Source organism: Ciconia boyciana, chromosome 18 (assembly GCF_034638445.1).
Source record: "Ciconia boyciana chromosome 18, ASM3463844v1, whole genome shotgun sequence".
NCBI classification, from domain to species: domain Eukaryota; kingdom Metazoa; phylum Chordata; class Aves; order Ciconiiformes; family Ciconiidae; genus Ciconia; species Ciconia boyciana.
The window spans coordinates 4,262,713-4,288,028 of NC_132951.1; the positions used below are offsets into that span (position 1 = coordinate 4,262,713).

The 25,316-nt window shown below is 52.2% G+C and overlaps 1 protein-coding gene across 5 annotated transcripts in view; it reads right to left on the reverse strand.

Moving 5' to 3' along the window:
* RXRA (retinoid X receptor alpha) overlaps positions 1-25,316 on the reverse strand; it is a 121,548-nt gene that overhangs the window by 4,977 nt on the left and 91,255 nt on the right. For 4 of the 5 annotated variants that reach the window (XM_072882998.1, XM_072882997.1, XM_072882996.1 and 1 more), the window contains exons 5-9: positions 17,777-17,946; positions 11,945-12,074; positions 6,983-7,115; positions 5,764-5,855; positions 3,790-3,895 (exon numbers count right to left, since the gene is read on the reverse strand). In XM_072882998.1, the coding sequence (XP_072739099.1) occupies positions 3,790-3,895; positions 5,764-5,855; positions 6,983-7,115; positions 11,945-12,074; positions 17,777-17,946 (631 nt within the window). The remainder of the gene's footprint in view (positions 1-3,789; positions 3,896-5,763; positions 5,856-6,982; positions 7,116-11,944; positions 12,075-17,776; positions 17,947-25,316) is intronic. The other variant, XM_072883000.1, reaches the window with a different exon arrangement.

Genomic DNA, 25,316 nt, shown 5'->3' on the forward strand with positions numbered 1-25,316 from the left:
TGGGGGCAGGAGACACAACATGGTCAGACATCGCACCGGCAGCCCCGTTTCTGCCCTGACCCCCAAAGCTTCTCTGGTTGCTCCTGCTCAGAAGGGCTGGGAGTCAGACACAACCTCTTTTGCTACCGAAGTTACAGGGCTACACCCAGAGCTGTGCAGAGAAATCATTAATTATGTCCCCAGCCTTGAAGATCAGGCAGCCAAGGTGGATATTCACAACAAACGTGCTGATAGCTGAGCTGGAAGAGTAAAATAAGAAATGAAAGGCCATCCCTGGACAGGGGTGCACCACTGGCTTCATGTGTCTGTGTCACGCATGTGCATTACCGTTCAGCGAGCACCCCGAGATGCTCGTGGGCTCCCTACACCGCAAGGTCCCTACACCACATGGGGAGGAGGCACCACGGGGCTGGCCTTCTCACAGGCAGTGGTGCAAGCAGCTTCAGCAGCTCGATCTTTGGTCAGGGAAAGGGGCAAGCAGCCGGGGAGGGGACGGAGGAGATGGTGAGTGGCGTTAGCCAGCACTTTGCTCGGCGATGCCCCTTTCCTGCAGGCACCGGGCACCATCACCCAGGCTGCTGCTTGCTGCCGAGCCCCGGGGGCTGCTGGCGCGGCAGAAACCCGGCTGACAGCCAGGCTGGAGGTGCCCCGGGGGTGAAGCCAATGGAAGGAGACAAGGGCTTTGATGCAAAAGCTGGAAGCAGCACTGCAAACCAGCCGGGACACGGGGTGCTCCCCTTCTCCCTGCCCGGCGCAGGGCTCCGCCAAGCCCCAGCCAAACAAAAGCCCTTTCTCCCCAGCCTGCCTGGCGGAGATGCTTGTCAGGTCGCACCCTGGATTCCGGCAAGAGCTGACAAGGCAGGAGGGGTGCGCAGCCAGGCAGGGGAGAGCCAGGGGGGCTGGGGAGAGCCGACAGCGCTGCAGGAGCCGGCCGGGGCAAAGAAGACGAGCCCGAGGGCCGGCCAGCCGTGCCAGGGAAAGGCCGCCGTGCGTTTGGCTTCGAGGGCAGCAGGAGGCTGCAGAGCCGGGAGAAAGCTGCCAGCTCCTTGCAAGGGTGCTTCGGAGCAACCCGCGGTGCCACCCAGGGGTGCCCCCACCCTGCCTGCCCGTGCCGCGGGGGTGCAGGCAGCAACCCCAAGCGCTGCAGGATGTGGTCTCCCTGCTCTCAAAACGGGGAAAAGGCCCTTTAATGGCCAGGAGCACATTTATTTGGTTTTACTGCTGCATAATCAGGGCTTGAACATAAGCAAAGGCCGGAACCAGCCCAAGGAGAAGGGGACTTTCTAGAAAACACACACATAGAGAGACATGCATAAACATACTGATATTATACATGCATGCACACTTCTCTCTCCTTATTTTTTTTTTTTTTTTTGCTGAGCTGGCGAGAACGGTGGGAGCAGAGCCAGGAAAAACAAATCAGTCCTACCATCCCATTCAGGAAGTTTCACTTTAAACCAAACCAGATGATGGCTCCAGCCCTCAGATACGTTTAACTGTGAGATAACCAGCCTGCAGCACAGCGTGCCAGGGCTGCGGCCAGGAGGGGAGAAAATAGCCCCGATTCCCCACGGCTGCTCGGTGTCACGTATGCACCGTGCCCTCCCTGCGGAGGAGCAGGGGCTGGCGCAGGGGGAGCACAGCTGGGTTTTTCCTAGGAATGCCTCCCTCCAGCTCGCTGCTGCAGAGAAGTTCCCTTTCGGTGTTTACATGGTGCTCGCGGGCCCTCCATGGCCAGGGACTAGGCTGAAGTCATGCACCAAAGAGCATCTGAAGTGGTGGGGAAGCCAAGCGCTCGCTGCAGCGTGGAGCAGGGGAGGGGGCCCGCCATGGGCTCGACCAAGCGTTTGCTCAACCACAGGAAGAACTTGTTTCCAGCCCCAGATGGTGATCACATTGTGCCATGAGACCAGGAGGATGGAGAGGGCTCCTGAGAACTTTGTTTAGCTCTTGTGCAACTCTGGACTTGCAGCCCATGAGTTAACCCTCCCGAGCTGCCTCGGCTTCTTCCACCATTGCCCTGCACCGTACAAGACATGCAGTAAGGTCAGCAATGCCCAGTCACGGCTCTCAGGACAGCCCTAAGTGTGCAAAAACCTTTAAGGTCACCAAAGAAGGGTGTGAGGATCACACAAGGAGGTCCCCAGCCCAAGGTCATTTGAAGCCAGTGAGAGATCAAACTCCAGAGCCCCTGGTGCAGGTACCGGACCTAAAATGCTCCCTTACACATTGCTGATCGTTGAGGTAGAGCCCTGGGGAACCGATTTTGACTAGTGGCTCAGCGACTTTGCTCCGTCATGCACAGCGGCTTCGTGGCGGTTTGGCTGATGAAGAGCAGGGCTGTCCCCATGCCACCTCCCTGCCCAGCCCCACCCAAGCCTGCGGCAGCGAGCAGTGACGTACGAGGGCAGCACAACTCCGCTGCGGACACTGGACGCCTGTGCAAAGCAAAGAGTTCATCCCACCGGGGGAATAATCCAGGAGAGCTGCTGGCCACGATTCCCAGCACAGCTCTCCCTGCGCCAGGTACGGCTGGCTGCTCGTTGTGAGCCCCAAGGGGAGCGGAGCTCTTCTGAAACACCAGAACAGCCAAAGTCCAGGGTCTGCTTCTGGATTTGCTCAGGAACTGCAATTTAATAACACTTTTTGGAAGAGGAGTCGGCTTGAGAGTCAGCTTGAGTCCACGCAAACTACCCGGGGGAAGAGAGGTAACCACCCCTGCTCTGTGCACTGTGCTCATCCCCCACTTCCCCTCCTCACCGCAAAGTCAAACACACCCAACGGTACCTTCATCCTAACTCTCCCTGCCACAAGCCAACCATGAACATCCAAGAAGCCCCTGTACAATGTGTCTTTTTCCATCTGCCAACACATTGGTACCCAAAGGGGGGAAAAATAAGTCCAATATTACTTCTGAGGCTGTGATCTGGCTGCTGCATTCATCACTGCAAAAGAGCATCCTTTATTTTTTTAACCATCCAGACACGCAAGACCGGGAATGCAGGTGAGATGCAAATCCCAGTTGCTTGGGCTGTTTTTCCCAATATTCACGCCTCAGCAGCGATACGCACCAGCAGCAGTTTCCAGTGCTTTGCTTGGTTTCCCAAACGACTGTCAGTAACTTAACTGGCAGTTGCCAGCTTCAGGCTGTAACTGGGAAAATGCGCCCACTCAGCTCCGAAGCAGTCCAGGAAAGCATTCCTAATTCCCCCTCCCATTCCCAGCTGGATTGGGGGAGGCAGGGAGGGGAGAAAAGAGCATCAATTGAGGCTTTCACTTCCCAGCAATGATGCTCATCTGCCACCAAAAATTAACTCCGTGTGTGTCTTATTTTTGCTGTGGTTTGCTCTCTGTGGTTGCCAAAAGGGAAATGATACCCCTTCCCCCATGTGCTCATCCCACTGCTGCGGCCACAGGAGCCGGGGCTCCTCAGGTCTCGGCACCGCCGTTACTGCCTGACCTTGTCCTGGTTGCATTGCATTTACTGGCACGGGAATGAAGACCTCTCTGCACTTCACAGAGGGATTTTCTAAGGATGTTCACAGCTGAAGCAGGTAGAAATGAGGGGTTTTCTCTGCAGAGAACTGTTCACTCCCAGAAGACGTAGGAGCGGAAAGTACTAAACGGAAGGGACTCAGCACCCGCACGCTGCAGGTGCAGCGACCCCGAGGACAGCACTCGGACCCTGCCCGGGGCTGCAGCACCCTTTGCACTGGCTGCAGCACCCATTGCATGGGGCTCTGCAGGGGTGCGAGGCTGCAGGAGGACAGGGCACAGCCAGCAACTCACCTCCCGGGCTGGTCGGGGTATTTGTGTTTGCAGTATGCCTCTAGCGACGCGTACACCTTCTCCCGTAACGCCTCCACTTCAGCCGGGTTGGAGAGACCTTTCGAGTCTGAAAGGCAACGAAAGAACCATCAGCCAAAAACCTCCAGGCTTTCTGGGCAGGCAAGGACCCCCCTATGCACCCCCCCGGCCCCCTCCACCCCTCCTGGCACCACCAGACCAGGGCACAGTGTGGACGAGGGGTCTGAATCCCAGGAATTTGGGGCAGTACCTAACACCTCCCAGAGAGCATTCAAGCCCTGAAAGGTTTGCCCTGTAACTACAGATCTGTTTTGCTCCACCTCATACCCCAACCCCAACCATTTTGGCTCATTCCAGTGGTCACAGAAGGGTTTGAGTCGCCCTCAAGTCCTGGGCTCGTGGGATTTCTCCCTCCAGCACGAAGCACTGTGGCAGGGCTAAACGAAAAGCCCCTGCTCTGGCAGGTCCCCGGCGACACAGCGAGGATCTGTTTTTAGTAGGGTGAAAGGGACAGTCGAGCAATCGATATCCCCAAGCACACGCACCACGGGAACCTCTCCAGATTCCCCTTCTTTTACCATATACGGCTAATCCCAAATTACAGACAATAAATTACTGGTGATTACGGGGAGGGGGCAGGGGGGAAGTCAAGCAGAAAAACAAACCCAAGAAACAGCAATAAACCCTGCTGAAACGCCCTGGCCTGGGTTCGGTGGGAAAGGCCAGAGAAAGAGCCGTGCCTGGGCACAAACCGTGCTCCTGGGAGGGCAGGGAGGGGAAGGGGTGGCCGGAGATGTGGAGGTCTGCCCTCGGCTGCCATCTACTTCTGCTCTGGACTGGCCTGCTCTACACTACAGAGAACCCCCCAACAGAGCTGTACAGGTATCTGCAGGCTGGCAGACTATCTCCTGCTGCAGCAGGGCTTTGCTCACTGAAACGCCGGAGACAAACCCCGGCTCTGAACCTTCTTCTTCCCTTGGGCAGCTGGGGGAAGTGAGCAGCGTGAAGCCTCCTGGAGTCTGTAAAACTAAGCAAGCTGCAGACAAAAAATAAAGTTCTTGTGATTGTATGAGCACATTTCATGCCTTTCACGTTCTGCAGGCTGTGCAGAGGGCTTTTCCAGAAATACAGTTAATAAAAGCCCTTGGATGGTGAGATCAGGAAAGAGAGGACAACAAGGTCACAGAATCACAGAATCGTATAGGTTGGAAAAGACCTTTAAGATCATCGAGTCCAACCGTAAACCTAACACCGCCAAGCCCACCACTACACCATGTCCCTAAGCACCTCAGCCAAACGTCTTTTAGATACCTCCAGGGATGGGGACTCCACCACTTCCCTGGGCAGCCTGGTCCAATGCTGGACAACCCTTTCCGTGAAGTAAAATTTCCTAATATCCAGTCTAGGTCCATGCTCTAACTTTGCTCTAACCCTTCAAGACAAAAGTATGGATATCTAGATTCATTTTTGCTCCTATTCAGAGACAACCGCCTCAAGCACCAGAACCTTCTTTTTGATCAAACCAAAGCCCCTCAAGCTCAGCAGAGAACTCAGCCCATCAGTAGGAGCTGGCTCCAAAAGCAGCATTCGCCATCTCCTCAGATGATTGCAGCCGAGTCCCAGCCAAGGCTGGGCCCTGCATGGAGAATATTTCGGACCGTGAAACCGCGCTGCCCTCTATGAAGGGGAAAACACCCCTTGGAAAGGGAGGCCTGGAGAGCAACCCTGGGCATGGATCCAGATCCATCCCTGACCTGCAAAGGACATGCTTGTAGGGTGGCAGATGCACGTGCAGCACTTAATTTGACTTTCATTCTTGCCTCTCTTCCTTCTTTCCCTGTCCTTGGGAGTTGGGTGCCCTCGGTTATTTGCAATGGAGCTTTATAGGCAAGAAAAGGAGCCAAAAGGACACAGCATCAGCCAAGAGAGGACTGGAGAGAAGGTAACGGCATGTACCGGGGTTGAAGAGGACAATGGCTCGCAGGCAGCCTAGCTCTGTCTTGTCCATCTGCATGTCTCGCATTTTTGACACGAGTTCTGTCAGTACTCTGCAAAGGACACAGAAATCACAGGCGTCAGCATTAAAAAGACATGAAGAAACACCCAGGTGTCAGACCCAGAGTGAGGTCCTCCACTGCGTGGTTAATGAAGCCATGGGATAGTGCTCACTTATACCAGCTGCGGATATGCCCTCATTTTCCTCCTGTATCAAAAATAGCTCATTAGGAACATCAATAGTTCCTGTGAGATACAACAGGGACCATAAAAACTGGCTTCATACATTCACTGAGAGGCTTTGGCACCTGAGAAAGCTGCCTAAAAATAAAAAATAATAATATAAAAAAAACCCCAACAGGTATCTAAAAGCAATTTCCTCTGCCAGTAATTTTTATTACTCCCTTTGCTCTTACTGCAGGTGCTGGTCTTGAAATATTTTCCACTGATTGCCCAGTTTTTCCTGTTAGATCCTGCAGTGAAGTCATGATCTTGCACTTATGACCTCACAGGAAACAAATGATGTCACCCAGGTCTGAAGAACAATTTCCTTGCAAAGCAAAGAAGCAAAGGTGATTTGGTTTCAACTAAGCTGTATCAAGATGAGTCTTGGGCAGAGAAATAAGCCACAATTTAAGCGGCGTCTGGAGCCACACTGTGGGTCAAACACCCTACAAGTCTGGCTTTAAAACACTTTCCCAAAGCACAAGATTAAAGAGCCCTCGGGATACGCATGTGGAACCTGCTGGGTATTTTTGGTGCTTTTTCATTGTGAAAATAAAATCACGTCTTGGTCCAATTAAAGATGAAAAGAAATAGAGGAGCAGCCTCCTCGTAACATTAGAAGGCATCTGGACCCCATGAAAGAGGCTTTGATTTGCACTGGGCAGCCCTCTCCCTGACTATTTCGGGCTGTTGGTTTCTGCAGGTTTAAGAGGAGGGATTTAATGTCATTGCCCGCAGCAAGGACCATGACATTTCCATCCATGCCGTGGGATGGACACGCCTCAGCCCGGGCTCCTCCGCCCATGAGCCCACGTGCCGACGCATCTCCATCCGTCTCCTCAAGCAGGTTGCAAGGCGGGGAACGGAGGCAGACTGGTGCGGAGACGGAGACAGGGATGTCTAGGCAAGGTGGTCTGAGACGTGTTCCCCACCATCCGTCCCTCCCTCTGCCCACCTGTCGAAGATGGCCCCGACGCCAGCACTGTGCGCGCTGTTCCGGTGCACGTGGAGCCCGGTGGCTAAGAGGATCCCGTCTTTCACGGCTATGGAGCGGTGGGAGAAGGAGGCGATTAGGAGCTCATTCCACCCTGGGGAGGAGAAAACAACCAAGGCCGCAGGTTAGAGCCATGGGGACCTCAGCAGGTTTGGGAATCAGCAGTGCCACCTCCCCAGTGCTATAAAGAGAGGAGGAAACCACTCAAGAACCGCCTTTGCTAGAGTAACGAGGCTGGATATGGGAATGGAGGGGGGAGCCAATCCTTTCTTGGATGTCAGGGAAGGAAAAAAACCTTAAGGAACAAATACACTAAAAATACAACGCTAATAAGGGAAGCAGTTTCCTCTATAAACCTTGCAGGCACCAGAGCAAACAGCTCTCTGCCCTGCTTCTCTCCCTGTGAACCTACAAGTGGGTGTGGGGCCCTGCGTTCCCCCTCTGACCTTATACTCCCTGCCTCTGAGCAGTTAAAGACCTATTAACGCTTTATATCAGCTAATTGGGCTCATTTTCAGGCCATAATGGGGCACAAAAGTTCATTCACCATTATTCAGCTGTGTAAATCGGGACCATGAAAACTCTTGCTTGCAGGTTTGTTGCTTCTGCCATATAAACACTGGAAGGGATTGCCTCTCCTCTCGCCTGCCGCTGTACAGGGATGTCCCATGTCCATGACTGCTCCGCTAACAGCCTTCCATAGCGGCTTGGAAATCAGCTTTTGTCTTATTAGTTACTGGACGTGCTACTTCAGGAGATAGGAAACACATCCTGTGAGCACGGACACCACGGGAGCAGTCTGGGCTAGTTACCAATGGGGAAGGGAAGGGAGATGTGACCTCCCTCCCCACCTTCCAGATCCCCTGCCTAACTTAGCACGTCTTCAAATTCTTAAATCTGCTACCAGCTGAGTTCAAGAATGCCCAAAACAAACCCATAACAAGAAAAAATACTGTAAGGTTTTGAAGGGTGGAAATTTCAGTGACTTTGAACCAGGAGAGGCATCTTCAATACGACAAGATGGGTCTTCTGCAACCCTGGGGAGACTCACGCTCATCACGTGGGTGATTTACCCGCCTGAAAATGTTCTGGTGCCCAGAACACGGCTGCTTGGCAGGGTCCAGAAATGTCAGGATATTTGATTTTATTTTTTTTCCCCCAGGCTGGAAAAGCAATGCAACAACATCCTTCACCTCCTCTCCTGCCACAGAAACATGTCTTTTCTCGCTGACTGGAATAAATACAAGGTCCACCTGTGCTGTATTTACCTACTGCTGCAGAGATGGGTTGTGCCATTAGAAATGTTGACAAGGAATAAAGTTCACTCTTTCCTAAGTGGCCACAGGATGTTTCCACCCCAATCACAGGAACATTTTTTTGGCTATTTACTGGGCGAGGCCTGGCACTTGCAGAGGGATTGCAACACTATGAAACCCAAGGAGGACTGAAGAAAAGACGTGGGACTGCACCAGGAGCCTGCAGGAACCGTGCTCTGTGGCTGAAGAGGACCTCCCAGAGCCAGACCCACAGAAAGGTGCCGTGGGTGCCTCCCACCAGCCATCACATGCAGACCCACAGCAACTCCACCCGCAGCTCCAACCGACAGAAACCAGAGCTGGCTCACAACATCCCTCCGCGACACCAGCTTTCACAACCCTGCCCTGACTCTCGGCCGTGACCCAACACCCTCTGCTGTGGCTCCGCACAGCTCCAGCGCTGCCGAATCCAGCCTCTGGCCTGCCAGGAATACGTGAAAGGGGTGAGGCTGCGGGGTGCTGCCAACATCTGTGCTGGGCTTATTCCAGCTAAGAAGCGCTGGATTAATCAGCATCCTTCAGCTGAATTATTCCCATTTAAAGCTGGGATGTTTTGGCTGAAATGGGGAACCTGTTTCTACCCAGGGCTTTCACCAGAGCATCCCCAAAGAGCCGACAAGATAAAGAGGCAAGCAGGAAAAATCGGGTATAACCACAGGCAGCAAATCTGCGTTAGAGATCAAACAAGTCTACCCAAAGAGTCTTGCGTTTCAGCCCAAGCTCTGGAGAAGCAGAGCGGATTTCTTTGACTCTTGCAACTCCTTTCTCATCAAACAGGGGGGCTGCAGCCTCCGGGGATGCTTTGGCTCCTCTGGGGTAGGGAAGGCACCTGGCAGCGCAGTGACCCTCATGTCAATCCATCTCACTACCAAGTCTCCCCACCAGCCCTACAAAATGAACTGCAGCTGCAGAGATGTCGTGCTCAGCATCCTTTGCCAGGCTGGCCTCGATGCAGAGAAAACAACAGGTGATTCCTGTCTCAGTCACTGCAAGCTTGGAAACAAGAAAACCCAGGGAAAACAGGCTAAAAAGTTGGGTTTCCTTCTCCTCCAAAAAGCTCAGAGAGGGGAGATTTTTAAATGATTCAGGATTAGAGGAAAGCTACTGCTGGCCCATCCGGCACCGCTCCTCCAAAGATGCGTGCTCCACTTAATTTTGCCTCCAAGGATGCATGACTGAATACTCTCAGCTAAATTTTAATACTTAAATATTTCATGGGCAGCTGTTCTCAGCAGGCCGCTCGCCCCACTCAATAATAGATAGAGCCACTGGTTAAAAGACTTGGGGGGGGTTATCTGAGGCCCCGACAGAGATGCTTGGTGCAGGGAGCCCATCGGAGCCGCTCCAGGTGCTCAGCCCACCTCATGGCCGTGGGGTTAGAGCCACCATGAAATCTGGGATGTGATGGGGTCTGCAGCCCCCTCTCTTCCTGCCCCGTGGAGTGGCCCCTCCAGGATGCCAGCTCGGAGTTGGTCATAACAAGCACCAGCACAAAGCAGAGAACATCAGGTCAGAAAATCTCCAGTTCAGCTTTCATTAGCCTTCTTGTAAAGAGAAAGGAAAATCTTGAACTGTGGTGTGGGTTTTTCATTTGTGAAATGGAAGCAAAAGGCAGCTTTTTGTCTGAATTCAGCTCTTCCCTGTGATATTTGCAGAAAGCCCTCAAAGACTTCTATAGAGATGCTTCCCCTGCTCATCCACTCTCACAAGAGGCTCTAGAGACCCTCTTCAAAAATACACTTTTTGTATTTTCCAGAGAGGGCCCTGAGCCAGCTCTGGCAATACTCACACCCACAGAAAAGTCAGAGGAGCACCTTCACCGAGGGGCTAGCAGGAGCCATCCAGGGAGGGCATGGGACTTGGCCAAGTCTGCAGCAAGAATAAAACCCCCAAATTCTCCATTCCCAGAATACTGCTGTAACCATTAGATGAAATGTGACTATAAAAATCTCCTTTCGGTAATATAAGAAGAGTGGAAAACCTACACCAGTAAACAGTGCGACTCAATCGTCCAGAAACCATTGAGGTCAAGGATTTCAGAGGCTGCAAGAAGGACTGGGTATTTGTATGTAGGGCCAAGGTACACAGTTACATTGGTTGACAGTCAATAAAAAATTGCTGAAAGTCTTAAGATTCATGCATTTGGGCTACAGTCGGCCTTACTAAACAGAATGACAGCTAGTGTTTGTGTGGTGGGAAGGGGGAAACACCAATCCCATCATCTTCCTACTCTGGAGCCCTTATACCTTCTCCTGAAGCAACCTTCGACCGGATGAGTTCTGGCAGTTCCTACGTTTTGTGTTGAAGCGAATACTTTGCACTTGGTTTTTAAAGCACTTTCCTGCCCAGCTTCATGGGCATTTATTTTGGGGCGCACACTTTCTACAGTAAGAAGCCAGGAACGCTGCCATCAAGGTGGATCAGCAGTGTCTTGTCTACAGAGGCCATTAACTAGAGGCCAGAAGAGTGCAGAGAGAAGAGCACAGACCCTGCAGGGCTGTCCCCTCTTGAATGCCCTACAGAAGTGCATTTTGGGGAAACAAGAGGAACTTTTAAAACTATCAGGGACTTCAGAGTCCCCGAGTTACTTGGGTTTGGCTGCCAGACTGGTTGACTCCAGGCAGCTCACCAGCTCGCCCTGCTCTGAGGCTGCACCTCTGCTGTGCACCAGACTCCTCCATCATTCCCTTTTGAATTCCCTTGACTACTTCGAGTAGCCAAGGTCGGTGTCTCTCATTGCCAAGCAGAGAGCTGGGTGCCACGACCAGCCGTCAAGGTCTCCTCATTTCCTCTCCCAGTCTCACCCTTCACATGGAGTTTGTCATTTGCTGGAAGCCACTGCATCCGTCCCACTGACAACTTGCCTTCCTCTTTGTTTAAGGGAGCAAAACTCTCCGCTGCCTCAAGCCAAAGCCTTTTTAATCACTTATCTGATGATTGGAGCTATGCAAAGAGCTTCATGCCTAAAATGCACCCTTGTCGAGCTCTGCTTTTGATTTCTTGCCCTCCCCGGTCTCTGTGCATAACCTGCCAGCAGTAGGGGCTTGAATTTACATGATGGGAGAAGACCCTTTTACAGTTAACTGCTTTTCACCTCCCAAAGCCTCCGTTCTTGCAGACCCCCTGCCGCACAAGGAAATTTAAATAAGCTCGGAGAATTTTATTTTCATCTTGGTGGGTGGGAGAAGGAGGTTGATATATTTTTCTCCCCTTTCTGGTTTTAATTATGATCAAACATTTTAGTTTGATGAAACTTCGTGGAGTCCCAAGACCAAGTAGGTCTTTCAAGTCTCAGCCTGGAAGAAAGGCACCGTGTAGCTCCCTTGGTTTAAATCACCCAGCGCCCACCTCCAAGCACCTCGCTCATCAGAGATGAAGCCGGGCCATTTTTCAGCTGATTGGCAGCTGGTGCAACATTTTGGATCACATTCAGCAACACGTCCCTTGGGGCTTTTTAAAATCCTATTTAGCAATTGAATTATCAGAGGCTATTACTCAGAATCAGTTAAAGGCTTTCAAGTTGCCAGGACCTAAATCTAAGCGTAATACCTGTCACCGTTGAGATGTAGCACTCCTACGGCCCCGCGCGGGGACGGTTCCCACTCACCTGCTCTGAGCAAGATGACCTGGTCGTCCAGGGGCAGCTCGGAGAAGTGGGGGATCCTCTTGGCCCACTCCACCAGGGTGAAGAGCTGTTTGTCTGCTGCCTGGCATATGTTCGTCACTGGGTCATTGGGCTGCCAAGAAAAGGAGATTGAAAGGCTGGGAGAAGGCAGGGCAAGGAGGAGAGGCTGGAGGAGCAGCTGCAGGGTCTCGCTGCCTCCATGCTGCAGGGAAGGACCCCAAAGTCAGGAGCACCCCAGAAGTGGACATTATCAGTCACAGGGAAAGGAGGTGACTTGGCTTCTCCCCACATGGTTTTAAGTAGTTTTTAGCAAGGTCCAAAACAGGAACTAGGAGTGTTGAGACCCAATATCCAACACAGCGACCGATGAACCAAACTAGCTCCAGCCCAGGGATGGGCAGGCTGCTGCACCCATGCCATTCCCCGTGCCAGCATCTCCCAGCTCGATAAACCAGCACCAGAGGGGGCATTACAGAAAAAGAGAAAAACCCTTTCCTTTGAAATATTATCCAGTAACAAAAACCATCTGCTCTCAAGGAGGACAGTCAGCCTAAACACACCAAATCCCTGTTTAAAGGAACTGCTAACAGCTCAAGTGGGCTTGTGATTAGGAACTGGAAGAGACTGCCTAACCCCAGCGAAGACAGACCTCGCTAGTACAAGTGTGTATATAGGGTTTACCTCTCTGGACAGGGATGTATGAGCCCCTCCACATATCCCACTGTAATCCCTGCTGATATCTAGCAGCTTTGATTGTATGATTATTTTTCTTCCATGTCCTTAAAAGAGCAGTTTCCAAATCGGAGGAGGAGTGTTTACTTCACCCCCGGATCGCAGGGGGAAGGGGTGTGAGTTCAGCACGGCCGAGGCAGAGCAGACACGAACGCCAGGGTAACCTCTCCCTCTGGCAAGAGTCTCGGTTTCAGCAGGACAAAGCCATTCCTCACCCTGAGCTGGCTGCTCTATGGCAAACCCCTCTCCCTGGCTAGGCAGATGAGGACCACGCTGCTGAGTCTCACTCCTGCCTACCGGAGCCATGGCCCGGACCCCTACCCGGTCCCCTCCGCGGTCCCCTGGCAGCAAACACAAACTCTGTGCCTCAGTAGCCAATGTCTCCTATTCTCCAGGCTTAAAATAACCAGCATCTGGCAAGCTCAGGGGCACCCGCCTTCAAAGTATTTTCACCTGTTGCATGCAGAGATGGATGGGAATGGGCTGGCGTTCAGCAGCGCAGCTGAGGAGCAGGGAGCATCGTTACGGGGATTTTCCCCTCCTTGCTCTGCCCATCTCCAGCAGCTCCTGAGGGGTGCAAGGGCAGGGGAGTCTCGCTCCGAGGGAGCTGGGGCTCTTCCCTGGGCAAGGAGAAGTGAGCAGGGAGTGGGCTCTTCCCCAGAAGAGGGAGAAAATATGGGTTTTCCTCTGGACAACAGGAAAACCCTAAAGTGGGTGTGAGGAGGAGCTTTGCAGGGTTAAGTGTTTCACTGGAAACACGGGGAACGTCAGCATTCAGAGGCATTTGCAGGAAGGGACACCCTTGGCCCAGGCTATAGGAACATCACCAACTTCAAGTCATCCGAGTTTGGTCAGCAAGCTGGAGCAGCCAGGTGGAGAACCCAGGCATCCCGGCTCCCACGGGGCAGGACAGGGATGGAGCCCTGCATGCCCCAGAGCAGGACACGACTTATGGGAGACCCCATGATCCAGCAGAACCTGACCCATGAAGCAACAAGCGCCTGCACAGCCCCATGAAAGGGGTATTTTAGAAAAGTTAGATGTTTTCGCCAAAGCTTTTATCAGGGCTTGCTTCTGGGCAGGTTGTCGCCATCTCTAGGACTCGCCCCGATGCAGCAAGTCAGGCTCCGCATCTCCCAGCCCAGGCTGTATCACCGCTGCTCCACCGGCAGCACAAGCTGTACCTTCGGTGCTTCGTAGAAAGCCTCAGCGAGGGGCCCAGCCTTTAATTACACCTCAGATGGCAGTTCCTGGAACCACCATGGTGCTTCCTGGCAGAACTTAATCACCGTAGCTTGAGAGGCAGCTAAAAGTATCATCCCTGCAAGCCGAAAGGGCCCTGCCTGTCTCCAGGAAGGGATCTGCAAAGCGGTGCTAGAAACCCTCCCCGTGCACGGTAAGCAAATCCCCTCCCGCAGTAAATAGCAAGGGCACGGTGCCGGAGTGTGACAGAATGAAAGGACACGCAGGCACCTGATCCTTCTGGAAAACCAGAGCTTGGAGACATCTTCCAGAAAATGGTGACTTGAAACCAGCTGCTCAAAGGCCAATTAAGAGCTAACGGGGATAACACCTCTCAGTTACAGGCTTTGCCTTTCAGTGGCCAGGAGCCCATCCGAGGTGGTGCTTACACTGCAGGAGCCCAGCTTCGTGGCTGCCAGGGACACGGGGCAGAGGCAAACCCATCCTCGCACCCCGTCGTACTGCCCGGGGACAGGCACCTGCTGAGGGCGTACAGCTGGTCCCCAGCTCCTGAGGGACAGGGATCACACGGGGTCTGAGGGCTTCCTGGGACACACAGCGTGGAGGAATTCTGCAGCCATGCTCATTTACAGCTTGTGGGAACCTCCCAAAGGGTTTATCCCCTTTGCCACGGTCAGAAGCCAGACAACTTGCAATTAGCAGCTATTTGCAGCAGCTGAAGAGCTGTTATCAGGGGCTCACTGGTGCAATTACTTCAAGTGAGTGTTTTAGTGATGGTCATCGAAACGCTAGTCTTGGCACTCTCCTACTACCCGAGGCAGGAGAGCAGATTTGCAGGGGCACATCCCTCTGTCTTAGCTGCTTTCTGCCTGGCTCAGCGTCCCTCCCCGTCCTGTCCGTGCCACCCACAAGGATCACACCCCGCTGTACTCCCCTTTCCCCATCACGGGCTTCAAACCATGAACGTACCCCATCCTCTCTGGCGTCAATCAAGGTGTCAGGACAGAGCCATGGGTCCCCTCCCTGGTCACGTACTCGGAGCAGCACACTTCACCAGCAACAACGTGTTTAGATACCAGGGCTGCTGGAACAGCTCACAGGCTGCAGGCTCCCTGCCCTCCCCTTTTACCAGCTCCGAGGACTGTGCTGAAGCCCCACAGATGGGTCCCACACTGTCCTCAGTGGAAGAAATCAGCGCCAGCCTGGCAAAGCAGAGGGACCTCCCTCAACCAGAGCCGGGATCTCCGCTCTCAGAGCAGCCAGGGCACCACGGCACAAGGTGACAGTCACAGAGATGAGAGCATCTGGGAGAGGAGGGTGTTAACTCCTACGGCACCCTGCCACCTCCATCCCAGCCTGGCACAGCCCAGTGGAAATGTCCTTGCAAGCGTTGGAGCTCTCCAGCTCACCGGCAGCGTTCAATGCAGATGGACTAAGGTGCAGGGGTGCAAATAAAAGGACCCAACATACCAGGCTAAAAGGAAACAGCTTGTGTTTTACCCCATGTCTATTAGGGACTGAATTTGTCTGCCTTTCCATCACATGGGCTCTCTGGGGAGGGCTGGGAGGAGGGCAGCTCCTCCATCTTCCCTCGCCCCATCCGGTGGCCTCGTCACTGCGAGCTGCTGATCTCATACATCTGCTAAACCTGCTACAAATGTCACCTCATCGACAGAAGCCGCTTGACAATAATAGGGCATTTCAACAAGCCTCCTGCTTCTATTTAGATGCAACACACATCCTTGTTCACAGTAATGCGTGTTGAATTATGCAGGAACCAGCTTTCAATTTGCTACAAGAGGCTGAGGAGACGCAGTGCCAGACGAAGCCATTTATTTCAGCTCGCTCTCTGGGGTTTGTTTTCAAGTCAGCACAACACTGGCTACAACTCCCCTGAAGTATTTTTAATCTTGATAGCTGTCAGAGCCTCTCCGAGCCCCTCGCTAACCACAGCTGAGTTGCCTCCTCCAAAGAAGCCCCTTGCAAGCTTCATGGCTGCTCTGGTCGGAGGGCATCGCTGCCTGCAGGGTGCAACGGGGCTCTCAAATGCAGGGCAGCACCATGGCCCTGCATCTGCTTCTGGACTGATTCACTGAGCAATCGGCTCTGTCCTTAGCAGGAAGCCTTATGCACTGAAAAACCTCACGTAGCAAGCCAGCCATAAAGTGTCCTTGTAGGTAAAGGCCAAAAAGAGCAAGCCATAGAGGCAGTCAAGACTTAGACTTCTACAAGGAGCAGCCCGACTCTGAGATCTCCTGTCAAGCCCTGCCAGATGAGGTATTCCCTGCTCAATCCTCCAAGCCTCATATAAAGAAAGAGATAAAGTATTACTGTAGCAGAAAATAAATACTGCAGAGTCCTTCCACTTCCCAGAAATACCTGCGTTTCATCATCTCAGCCTCACAGACACCTAGGACAGAGCAAGAGGAAATGCAGAGGGATATTTCAGCCTACGTTCCTGCTCTCCGAGGTTAGCCAGCCCACACGCTCGCAGAGCCCCAGCTGTACCTCTGTGCCCCCCTGAAGGATTGCTAGGCAGCCAGGAGATGCTCCCCTCCCCAGCAGCAAGCCTGGCAATAGCTAGCAGGGTACTGGGGTAATTTATACTCTCCACAGCCCCGATGACACCTTGCAGCAGCGGTGCCCTCTCCTGCTAACAGAGCACGCCGTGGGATGATGGTGCGTGCCAGCGAGAAGGCATCGCCGTAAGGCAAATGAGAAATTAAACACGTGCAGCTGACCCTGGCCCCAAAAGCCACACGCACAATGCTGCATGGCAATTTATTTTTTTCCTCTGCCCCTCCAGCTCTTTGCTTTGAGACTTCCCAGTCCCTCGGCATCCCAGGGCTCCCCCAGTGCACCCAGGGACGGGGTAATTAGCCTCAGTCCTGACCCTACCGCTATAGTAGTCGCCACAATTGCAGTCCCACCTTTTAGAGGCATTCCTCTATTCCCATTACTTTCAGGGGAACAGGGGCTATTGAGGAATGGGGACTGCATCCTAAATGCTGCCTAGACTGGGCAGCAAGTACTTTCTCTGGCACAGGGCTCTTTATGAAGGCTTTGCATAGGGTCTATCCTCCAAAGAATTTCAGAGGATGGGCTGGTTCTTACATTTGGAGGTACCTGCTTTGCAGGGAGGCTTTCTCTAAGCAAGGCCATAACCTGCTGATAAGGGAATCTCTTAGGAAAGGGACCAAGACAGTTTCCCTCATCACAGCTTCTCACTCTTTTCCTATTTCCCTGTCAGCTATCTTGTTTACACAAGGTCCTGTTAGAGCCTGGATGCCTCGAGCATGCCCAGTTATAATGCAAGCTTCTGAATGGGAAAGGAACTTGAAAACAAACTTCTCAGCAAACTTCTCCAGGTGTTCTCTTCTTAGAGACAAGCAGCTATATAAGTCTGTATCTGAAAAGTCACACCCCAATTTTACAACTCTTATCTCTTTGCACTTCAGCCGCACAGCTCTGTTTATTGGCTTGATTGGACTCTGGGCTGTTCAGAGCACGGCGTGTCTTCCTGCCTTTTAGCACTAAGGGCTGTTAACTAAAATGAAATCTTATCTGTGAGCCCTTCTAACTATGCCTTACAGTACCTGCTCCTTCGCTATGGTAGTGAGACAGACAAGAACCAGTGCTGGTGGTTGCGCAGGGGCAGAGGGGTTTGCCTTCCTCATGCTTTCATCTAAGCTCACACATGGTGCCTACAGCAGAGCTAAGAAGTTGCATTTCTGAGCTCTACTTATTTCTTCTCCCATAAGATAACCCTCTCTGACCGAGGCTCGCTGCTGTATTTGTGCTAGGTCAATCCTGAGGCCCCACAAGCCATCCCTTCTGCCCCGTGTGCCGGGGATGGGGCCAAGGGGAGAGGTGCCTTACCGAGCTCGGCGTCAAGCCCATATTTGCTTCAATGTACGTCTCTGTCTTTGGCTCCACTGCGAGTTCAGCTTCCAAGATCTTTTCCACGGGCATGTCCTCGTTAGCACTACTTGTTGACTCCACCTCGTTCTCGTTGCGGTCCTTGCCCCGCTGCCTCTCCTCCTGGACGGCTGGAAGTGGACAGAGAAGGGACAGTGTCAGTCTAGGGCTCCCGGCCATGGTGTCACAGGCTGAGCTGGGACCCCAAAGCTCCACGGAGCTACAGGCGTTACTTAGCCATGAAAACCTAAAGCACCCTCAGACCTGTAGGACCACACAGACATCTGATGTCTTGTTCTCCCACCTGACCTTTCCACCAGTGTGGTCAGTGGGTCTCGAGCTTGGATAGTCCAAGGGGGTGTGAGGTTTGGGGAAGCCACCGAGCAGCCCTGGCCTGGGAGAGCTGCTCCGTGTGTGCTCCCCTGGGAGCACGGTGAGGAAGGCTCCCGCTCAGACCTGGCCTCTGCTGGGAAACTCCTCTTTCTGCAGAGGGAGAAGTCCTGGAAACAAAAAGGTTAAAGACAAATGATGAAAAGCAAAGGAAGCAACACGGCGAGTCACCGCAGGAGAGTGAAATGGATGGGTGAAGTGATAGCATAAGGGAATCCTAAAGAAAAGAGAAATCGGTCAGTTTAAAGCATAAGTCCAGAGTTCAACCATCTTCTGAGGCTGTTAGTGCTGAACTCCCATCGAGGTCATGCCATGCATCTAGTTCCCTGGTCCAGCAGTGATGCTAACGGCTGCCGCGAGGCTCTGTGGCAGGACGGTGCTACCGTGGGACAGGAGCTGGGAGCTGGGATCTGCCGGCAGGCGCCCTATGCAAACCACCATCCTGTCCTTGTCTCTGGGCAATTTCTAGACAGGAGAGACCTGTCCCAAATCCTGTGTGGTAGGAGTAATCCAGCCAGAAGCATGTCACATGCTGATGAGTTAATGTCTGAGCAGTACATAGATGAAAAACACTTATTAGATGCTAATAACATTATTATTAATGATCTCCCTTTGAAACCAGCACACACGCTCTCCCTAAACCTGGAAAGTAGCTTTATGCAGACAGTTACATCGGTAACTATCTCTTTCTCAGTCATCCCGTTACATACCCTAAATCACACACTTTTCACACAGCGTTGATTCCCACAGTACGTTTTAGCCCAGTCTAGTTGAGAACAGCCCAAGCAACAGGAGTTTCCATCACTGGCCATGAGAGACAACTCCCTGCACTTATCCAGCTCTTTGCTGAGGACTGAATGAGGCACTCAGTAATGTAAAAGGCCTGCTAGTTTTTGACAATTATCCTAACACTTCACCTCTCTTGCTGAATTTGAAGCCGGTTATGCGATGTTAAGAGAAAGCAGCAGGGGCACAGGTATTGTTCTAGGGAAATCAGAGCTGTCTGTAACATGATAAGGCTTTTTAGGCAATCAGTGGGACCAGCTCTATGCCAAATGCAAAAATAAAACCTAGAATAGAAAACTTATTTCTTAAAACACAGGAAATTAAGACACATGCTAAAAGAGTCCTATATGGGCGTTGATCCCATTAACCCAGCTCCACCCCAGCACGCGAAGGCCTGGGGCTGATTTCCACTGCTCGCCCTCCCCTCCTGCAGCAGCCGCCCGTGCAGCGTTGCTGTTTGCTGCACGTCAACAGTGTTCAGACTCCTTCCATGTGAAAGCTGTTATGCAAAAAGCAAGAGGTTATTTTTTGCAAAGTGCTCTTAAGTTTATGGGCTGCAGAGGCTCCCGAGGCCCACGCAACGTTTTCTGCTTGGTCTGCCAGAGCCAGGTAAGCTGCTGCTGTCAGAGCTGAGATTTGTGTCATGGCTTTTGTCCATCTGGCTCTTGTCTGGCATGGATTCTTCTCTTCACTTTTTCAGGCCAACATAAAATCCTGCTTAAATTTCTCCCCCCCCACCCCTACTCCTGCTTTCTCAATCATCAAAAGGCTAGAAATTTTTGCTTAATGCCAACCCTTCTTCAACAGCACAGATGCACCAAAACTCCTCTGGGCACATTAGAAGAGATAAAACACCTACTAAATAACAGAAAAGCCTAAAAGAAAGGCAAACCCTCAACAAAAGGGATTTTATAAAATGACTTAAATGCCAAAGACCTGATGCACAGTCACAGCAGGTCTCAAGGATAAAGGTGCAAAGCGTGGTTCCTTGCTCTGAGATCAACCACCTCCAGCGCTGGGGCCGCTCCGCTGGGAAGGGCTGTTAATCCAAAAAAAACCACATCCTCTTGCTCAGCCACCAGTGACTTAGCTGGACACTGGGATTTGTGGGAAAGCATTGCAGAGGTCTGGGGAGACAGTGGGTACCCAAAGCCTTAAATCTGCAAATCTCAACCTCATCGAAACCAACAGTCACATTCTTGGGGGTGAAGAATCAGATACACTTGAAGGGTTATAGGAGAGTGAATCTTACAGGTCATCACGACAACATTTGATAGTGATTGGGCTGAATCTACCTGATATAAACGATATTATATGTTTATAATGGAAGAGACAGATGGAAAGAGATTATACATATAAGTAGTTATTTCTGTTGATCTGTGCTTTGAGCTGCTACACCAGAAAGTTGGTGCCGCTGCTCGCTGCGGAGCTGGTCAGCGGTGAGCTGACTCATCCCAGCCTGCTTAGCCCCACGCAAAACCCTTGACACTCGCCCCTGCCCAGCTGGCTGCGGCAGCAATGACACACCAGGCAGAGCAGATGGCGTATTCTGACCGAGTATGTCAGGTCCAAAGATAAACCAAGCCCTTGCCAGCGAGAGCGTTACCTGCTTTGCTACCCCCGTGTTTCCAAGACCAGACAGCCTTCTCCAAAGCCAGGACAAGCCTGGCATCGCTTTGCGATCCCCCCCCTCCCCGCAGCATGGATGACCTCCATCCATCCCCTGTCCCTGGCTCTCTGGGCTGCAGGAAAGCAGTGACTGTTTCCTAACGCTGAGCTCAGAGACGCCATTATTCTCCCTTCCCCCTAAGAAGCTGCTTCATGCACAGCTCTTCCCCGAGGTGTGCATCTGCAGGATGAGGTGACTCTACTACGTGAAGTTCAGTTGCTGCTTGCTCTCGGGACCCGCGTTACCAGGTGTTTATGAACCCAACCTGTTCCTCCCTTGGAAACGATGCAGGACACCTGCCCAGCCCAGGTTCTTGGATGTAGCTTTCGGGGATGCCTGCGAGGCAGCAACTCCTCTAGATGTTGACTCAGTTGTAGATGCTATTTTCTCTCCCTACAGGCAGCTCAAGGAATGAAGCGGGAACAGCTTCATTCTTCACGTGAGCAACAGGTTCGCTCCTGCAACGGCTCTGTGCCTGGCCTTGGGGTACAGTGGTCCGCGCACACATGAACTCCCCTCCGATGGTCATCTTATTGTCACCTTGTTCTTCCAGGTGTGGCACTCCCACAGTCCTTCTTCAGGATCCAGAGGTTGAATTCGTTTCAAATCTAGTGTCTCCACTTTCCTCGTTTCAGATTCACCCTGAGGCATCATACAGCTCCAGGGGTGGCAAGCCCAACACGTTGTCCTGAAAGGCGCAGGGATTTGTAGTCGGCATTCAAGACTCTTGTGCTCTGTGGGTTCCAAGACTTGGACTTCCCTGCAGATGCAGCCATCCTTGCAGCCTGTGCTTCAGAAGCTCAGCAGAACTGAGAGGACATCCAAGGTGCAAGGAGCAGGCAAAAGCGTCTACGAGCCGCCAGTCCTGCACCTTCTTAGCAGAGTCCTCCATGTCTCTGACCTCCACTGGCATAAGCCCAGTGACAGATGTCTGGAATTTACTGCAATCAGTATCACCCCAGACCTGCTGAGGGCCTGACAAGCTGGTGCCCCTTCTTAGTAGAGATGCTGAGGGACACATCGCCATTTCAGAAAAGAATGGGGATTGTGTTTCTTGAGATGCAGGAAAAAATAGCAGGTGGGGTAGGGGGAAGGAAAGAAGGAGCAAGTATTCAAGCAAATCAGCTTTTTTTTCATTTTTAAATCATGCAATATGGGATGTTTGTGTGAAGGAAAATCTTCAGTAGTGAGGAGACCCCTCACCATAAAGACCTAGGACCTTATCTCTGGAGTCCACTCCCCACTCCCACTGGGGATTAGTCAAATAAACCACGGTGGAGATGACAAAAATATATTTTTCAAATGGATTTGGTTTGGGAGCTGGGTTTCTTCATGGCTTTGATTTTTATTTATCTTTTTAAAAAGAGAAATACAGACATGGTAGCTGCATGGCAGCTTCTCTGGTAATATTGAAATAGGAATACCTTGTTCTTCTCAGCTTCCCAGAAGTCTTGTGGGCCGGGATGGATGGTGCTCCATCCCTGTAACACAGTAAAATTTAGAAACAAAGATCATTATATCATTTGGTTCTTGTTGCTTCTGCTCGATTTTTCTCTTTCTTTCATGTAAGTTGCAAACTCACAGGCTACAGACAAAAAACCAGAGGGGTTATGCGACTAGCTCCTCCAACCCAAATTCTCCCTTGTGGCACAATGAATGTATATTTAAGAAAAAACAAATATTCTCAACTCTAGAGAGGCCACAAGATGCTTCTCTCTCCTGTCTCACACGTGATGCTTTGCAGGATTAGCAAGGACAGGACACAGCGTGGCAATTCAAGGGAGCTGGTTCTGCTCCTAGCTCCCTTCTCTTGCTCATCATCGATGCCCCCCTCTGCAGTGTGCCCTTCTGCTTAGCTGGGTGGGCAAGGAGACCTCCAGCTTCTGTTCAAGAGGACCTTGGGAAGAGGATTAAACTACAGAGTGCCTGTGATAACAAGGCACTTGACAGCGTGACCTACAAGGACCTTTCCAAACCTCAGTTGGGCTCTCTTGCTCTTACTGCACTGAGATGGTGATGAGGTGAAGGGCTGGAGAACACATCCCTGCTGCTGCGGGCTGAGCCACCGCTCACCAGGAGGAGGGAAGGGCTGGCAAGGGCTCTGCAAGACTAGCGTGACCCTCCCCTCTCCCATCGCACTCCATTACTGCCTCAGCAGACGGCCTCGTCCGGACAAACTGTGGGGCTTGTCTCGGATGGATGCGGGGAAGCCATTGAGAGCCATTGAGAGCCACTGAGCCCGTGTCCTTGTCCTTCCACCTCACCGCTCAGGCTGCAGCAGTTAGACGAGATCCACTCTTAGGACCGTGCTGTTCTCAACGACGCTGATTTTTCTGGTCCTGAGGGTGGCACAGCATTTGATCAACAGTGTGGGTCTCCTCATCTTAAATGCAGGAGGCAAGCCAGGCATATTGCTTGCTGCAACCCAGAAAGCACTCTCCTGCGAGGCAAAGCAGTCCCAAGCCGTCGTTACACCAGCCATGTCTGCCACGCCATGTTTTCAGAGATGAGCTTCCCCGCGCTCTCCTCTGCGTTGATGGCTGTGCCAATGCTCTTATTTTTCTTCGAGGAGACTCGTATGGTTGAGAGGTTTTCTAGTCTGATTTTCTTAACATAAGGGAAGCACTTAAACCTTGCAATCCACTTGAGGAGAAAAAAAGATGTTGTAGTCAAAAAGCTCTGAGAGGCAGCCCCACCTCCTCCAGCTATGTCTCAGCCGAGCCAAGGACAGAAGCCTGTGTTTTCCATGGCACCTGATGAAGAGGCTCTCGTGTTATTCTGCTTGATTTGGCCTGTACTTGCCTAAGGCCGGTTGCTGTCATTTTTCATCTTGAGCTTCTCCAGCCCATCTGCACTTCCCCAGGCCACGGTACAGCAAGATACGGAGCCCCATGTGTCAAGACCACTTCTCGGTGACCTCTCTCTCTCTAAGAACCAAAACGTCTCGTCCCGTGGATTGCAGATGAGCCTCAGCTGCCCGGGTCCAAGGGCTGATGTGTAAAAATGCCAGATCCATCCTCTGCCGGTGTGCACATCAACACTGGACGCCTTGCCTTTGTTCATGGTGCAGCATCTGATGGTGGGTTTGAGTCCATTGCAAAGTGAGCAACCAACCAAGCTCAGGTGCCCAAACCAACCAGTGCGGGTGGCTGTGGCTGAGTAATGAACTTCCCAGCTGCTGGAGAAGAACAAGCTGCTCGCTGAGGCTCTGGGGAGGACTTGGAGGACGCTGCAGCGTCCCCAGCTCCCGCCACTTCACTTCCCTGCAAGCCTCGTGATGAACGTCGCTAAGTCCCTGCTCCTTGAGCAGTGTGAACACCCCAGAATCTCAATCCTCCAGGAAAAGTTCTTTCTTTTTTAAGCCTTGGGCTCGTGGAGAGAAACCCGATACTGTGATCTGCAGATTAATTAGACTTAAAAAAAAGAAAGATGTCAAGTGCATGCTCTGTTTTTAAAGCCTGGACATAGATGCAATGCGGGCGCTCGCAGCCGGGTCCCCCACGCCACAGCACGGCCACTTGCCACGGGCACTGCCACGCTCGGCGGGCACTGGGCTTTTGTGCCAGAGGAATGTTAATGAGGGGAAGAAGAGGCACAAAGGGGACAGGATTTTGCACCAAGGCAGAGGTGTTTCCGAGAGCCCCCGTGGGTAGGAGCATCGCAGGCTTGTTTGTTTGCAGGGAGAGACGTGGAAGCTACGACGGCTCCCAACTACCACTCACCCAGCGTTAATACAGGTGAGCGCTTGTTTCTGAGATGAAAATCCATCCTTCCAAGAACAACAGTGTGGATGACTGGCTGGGGTTTGTTTCTTTTCATGGGGGAGGAGGGGGAAGGATAATTCACTCCCACCAAAAATGGACTGAATGGGGTTTTCTCTGGGGGACAGATCCAGTGTCTGGACCCCCTGGGCACAGGGAGCCTGGCACCACGGGGGGCAAGCACCGATGCTCAGCCCGGTTCTTGGCAGTGCAAAAAGCCGTGGGCGAACAGAAAATGCACTTTTTGGCCTTGGCTCTCCTGTTCTAGCTTAGCACGCTCTGATCCTCTCCCGCCTTCATCCCTTTTGCTCCTTGCCGTTCCCCGGCAGATGCAGGGATCCACAAGGCAAACAGGGATGACGATGCCTTCCAGACCGCTCCAACCTGGATGCATTCTGGGGACATGCCCCTGCATCACCAGGGCACAGCACCCTCCTCCTGGAAAGCCCGGAGGCTCTGGTGGCCTCCAAGACCCAAACCTGCTCAGTCTCCTCTGGGCCTACAAGTGGGTGGCTGCTTTATTTATGAAGTGCTGGGTGGAGGGTTATTGGGGATTTCCGTTTCACTAGCGCTGGAATTTATTAGGCTCTGCTGCCTTTTTATGAAGCTACAACATAGCTGTGTATCATCGGCATCTTGAAGCGCTTATGCCTGAGGTACCTGCTTATATTGAAAATGCGACGATAGCTCAGGAAACTAATTCAGACAGTGTTTCTTCTGCTTTGCTTTCATGTGCCTCCTTTTTTTTCAAAGATGCAGCTTTCTACTACTGCAAACAACCTCAAAAGCCGAGATACAAGAAATAAATGGTGGGGTTTTTTCCAGCATTTTCGATTGAATACTGCATTTTTTTAAGATAGGCAAAATACTGCCGTGATGTTAAAAAAATGTAACT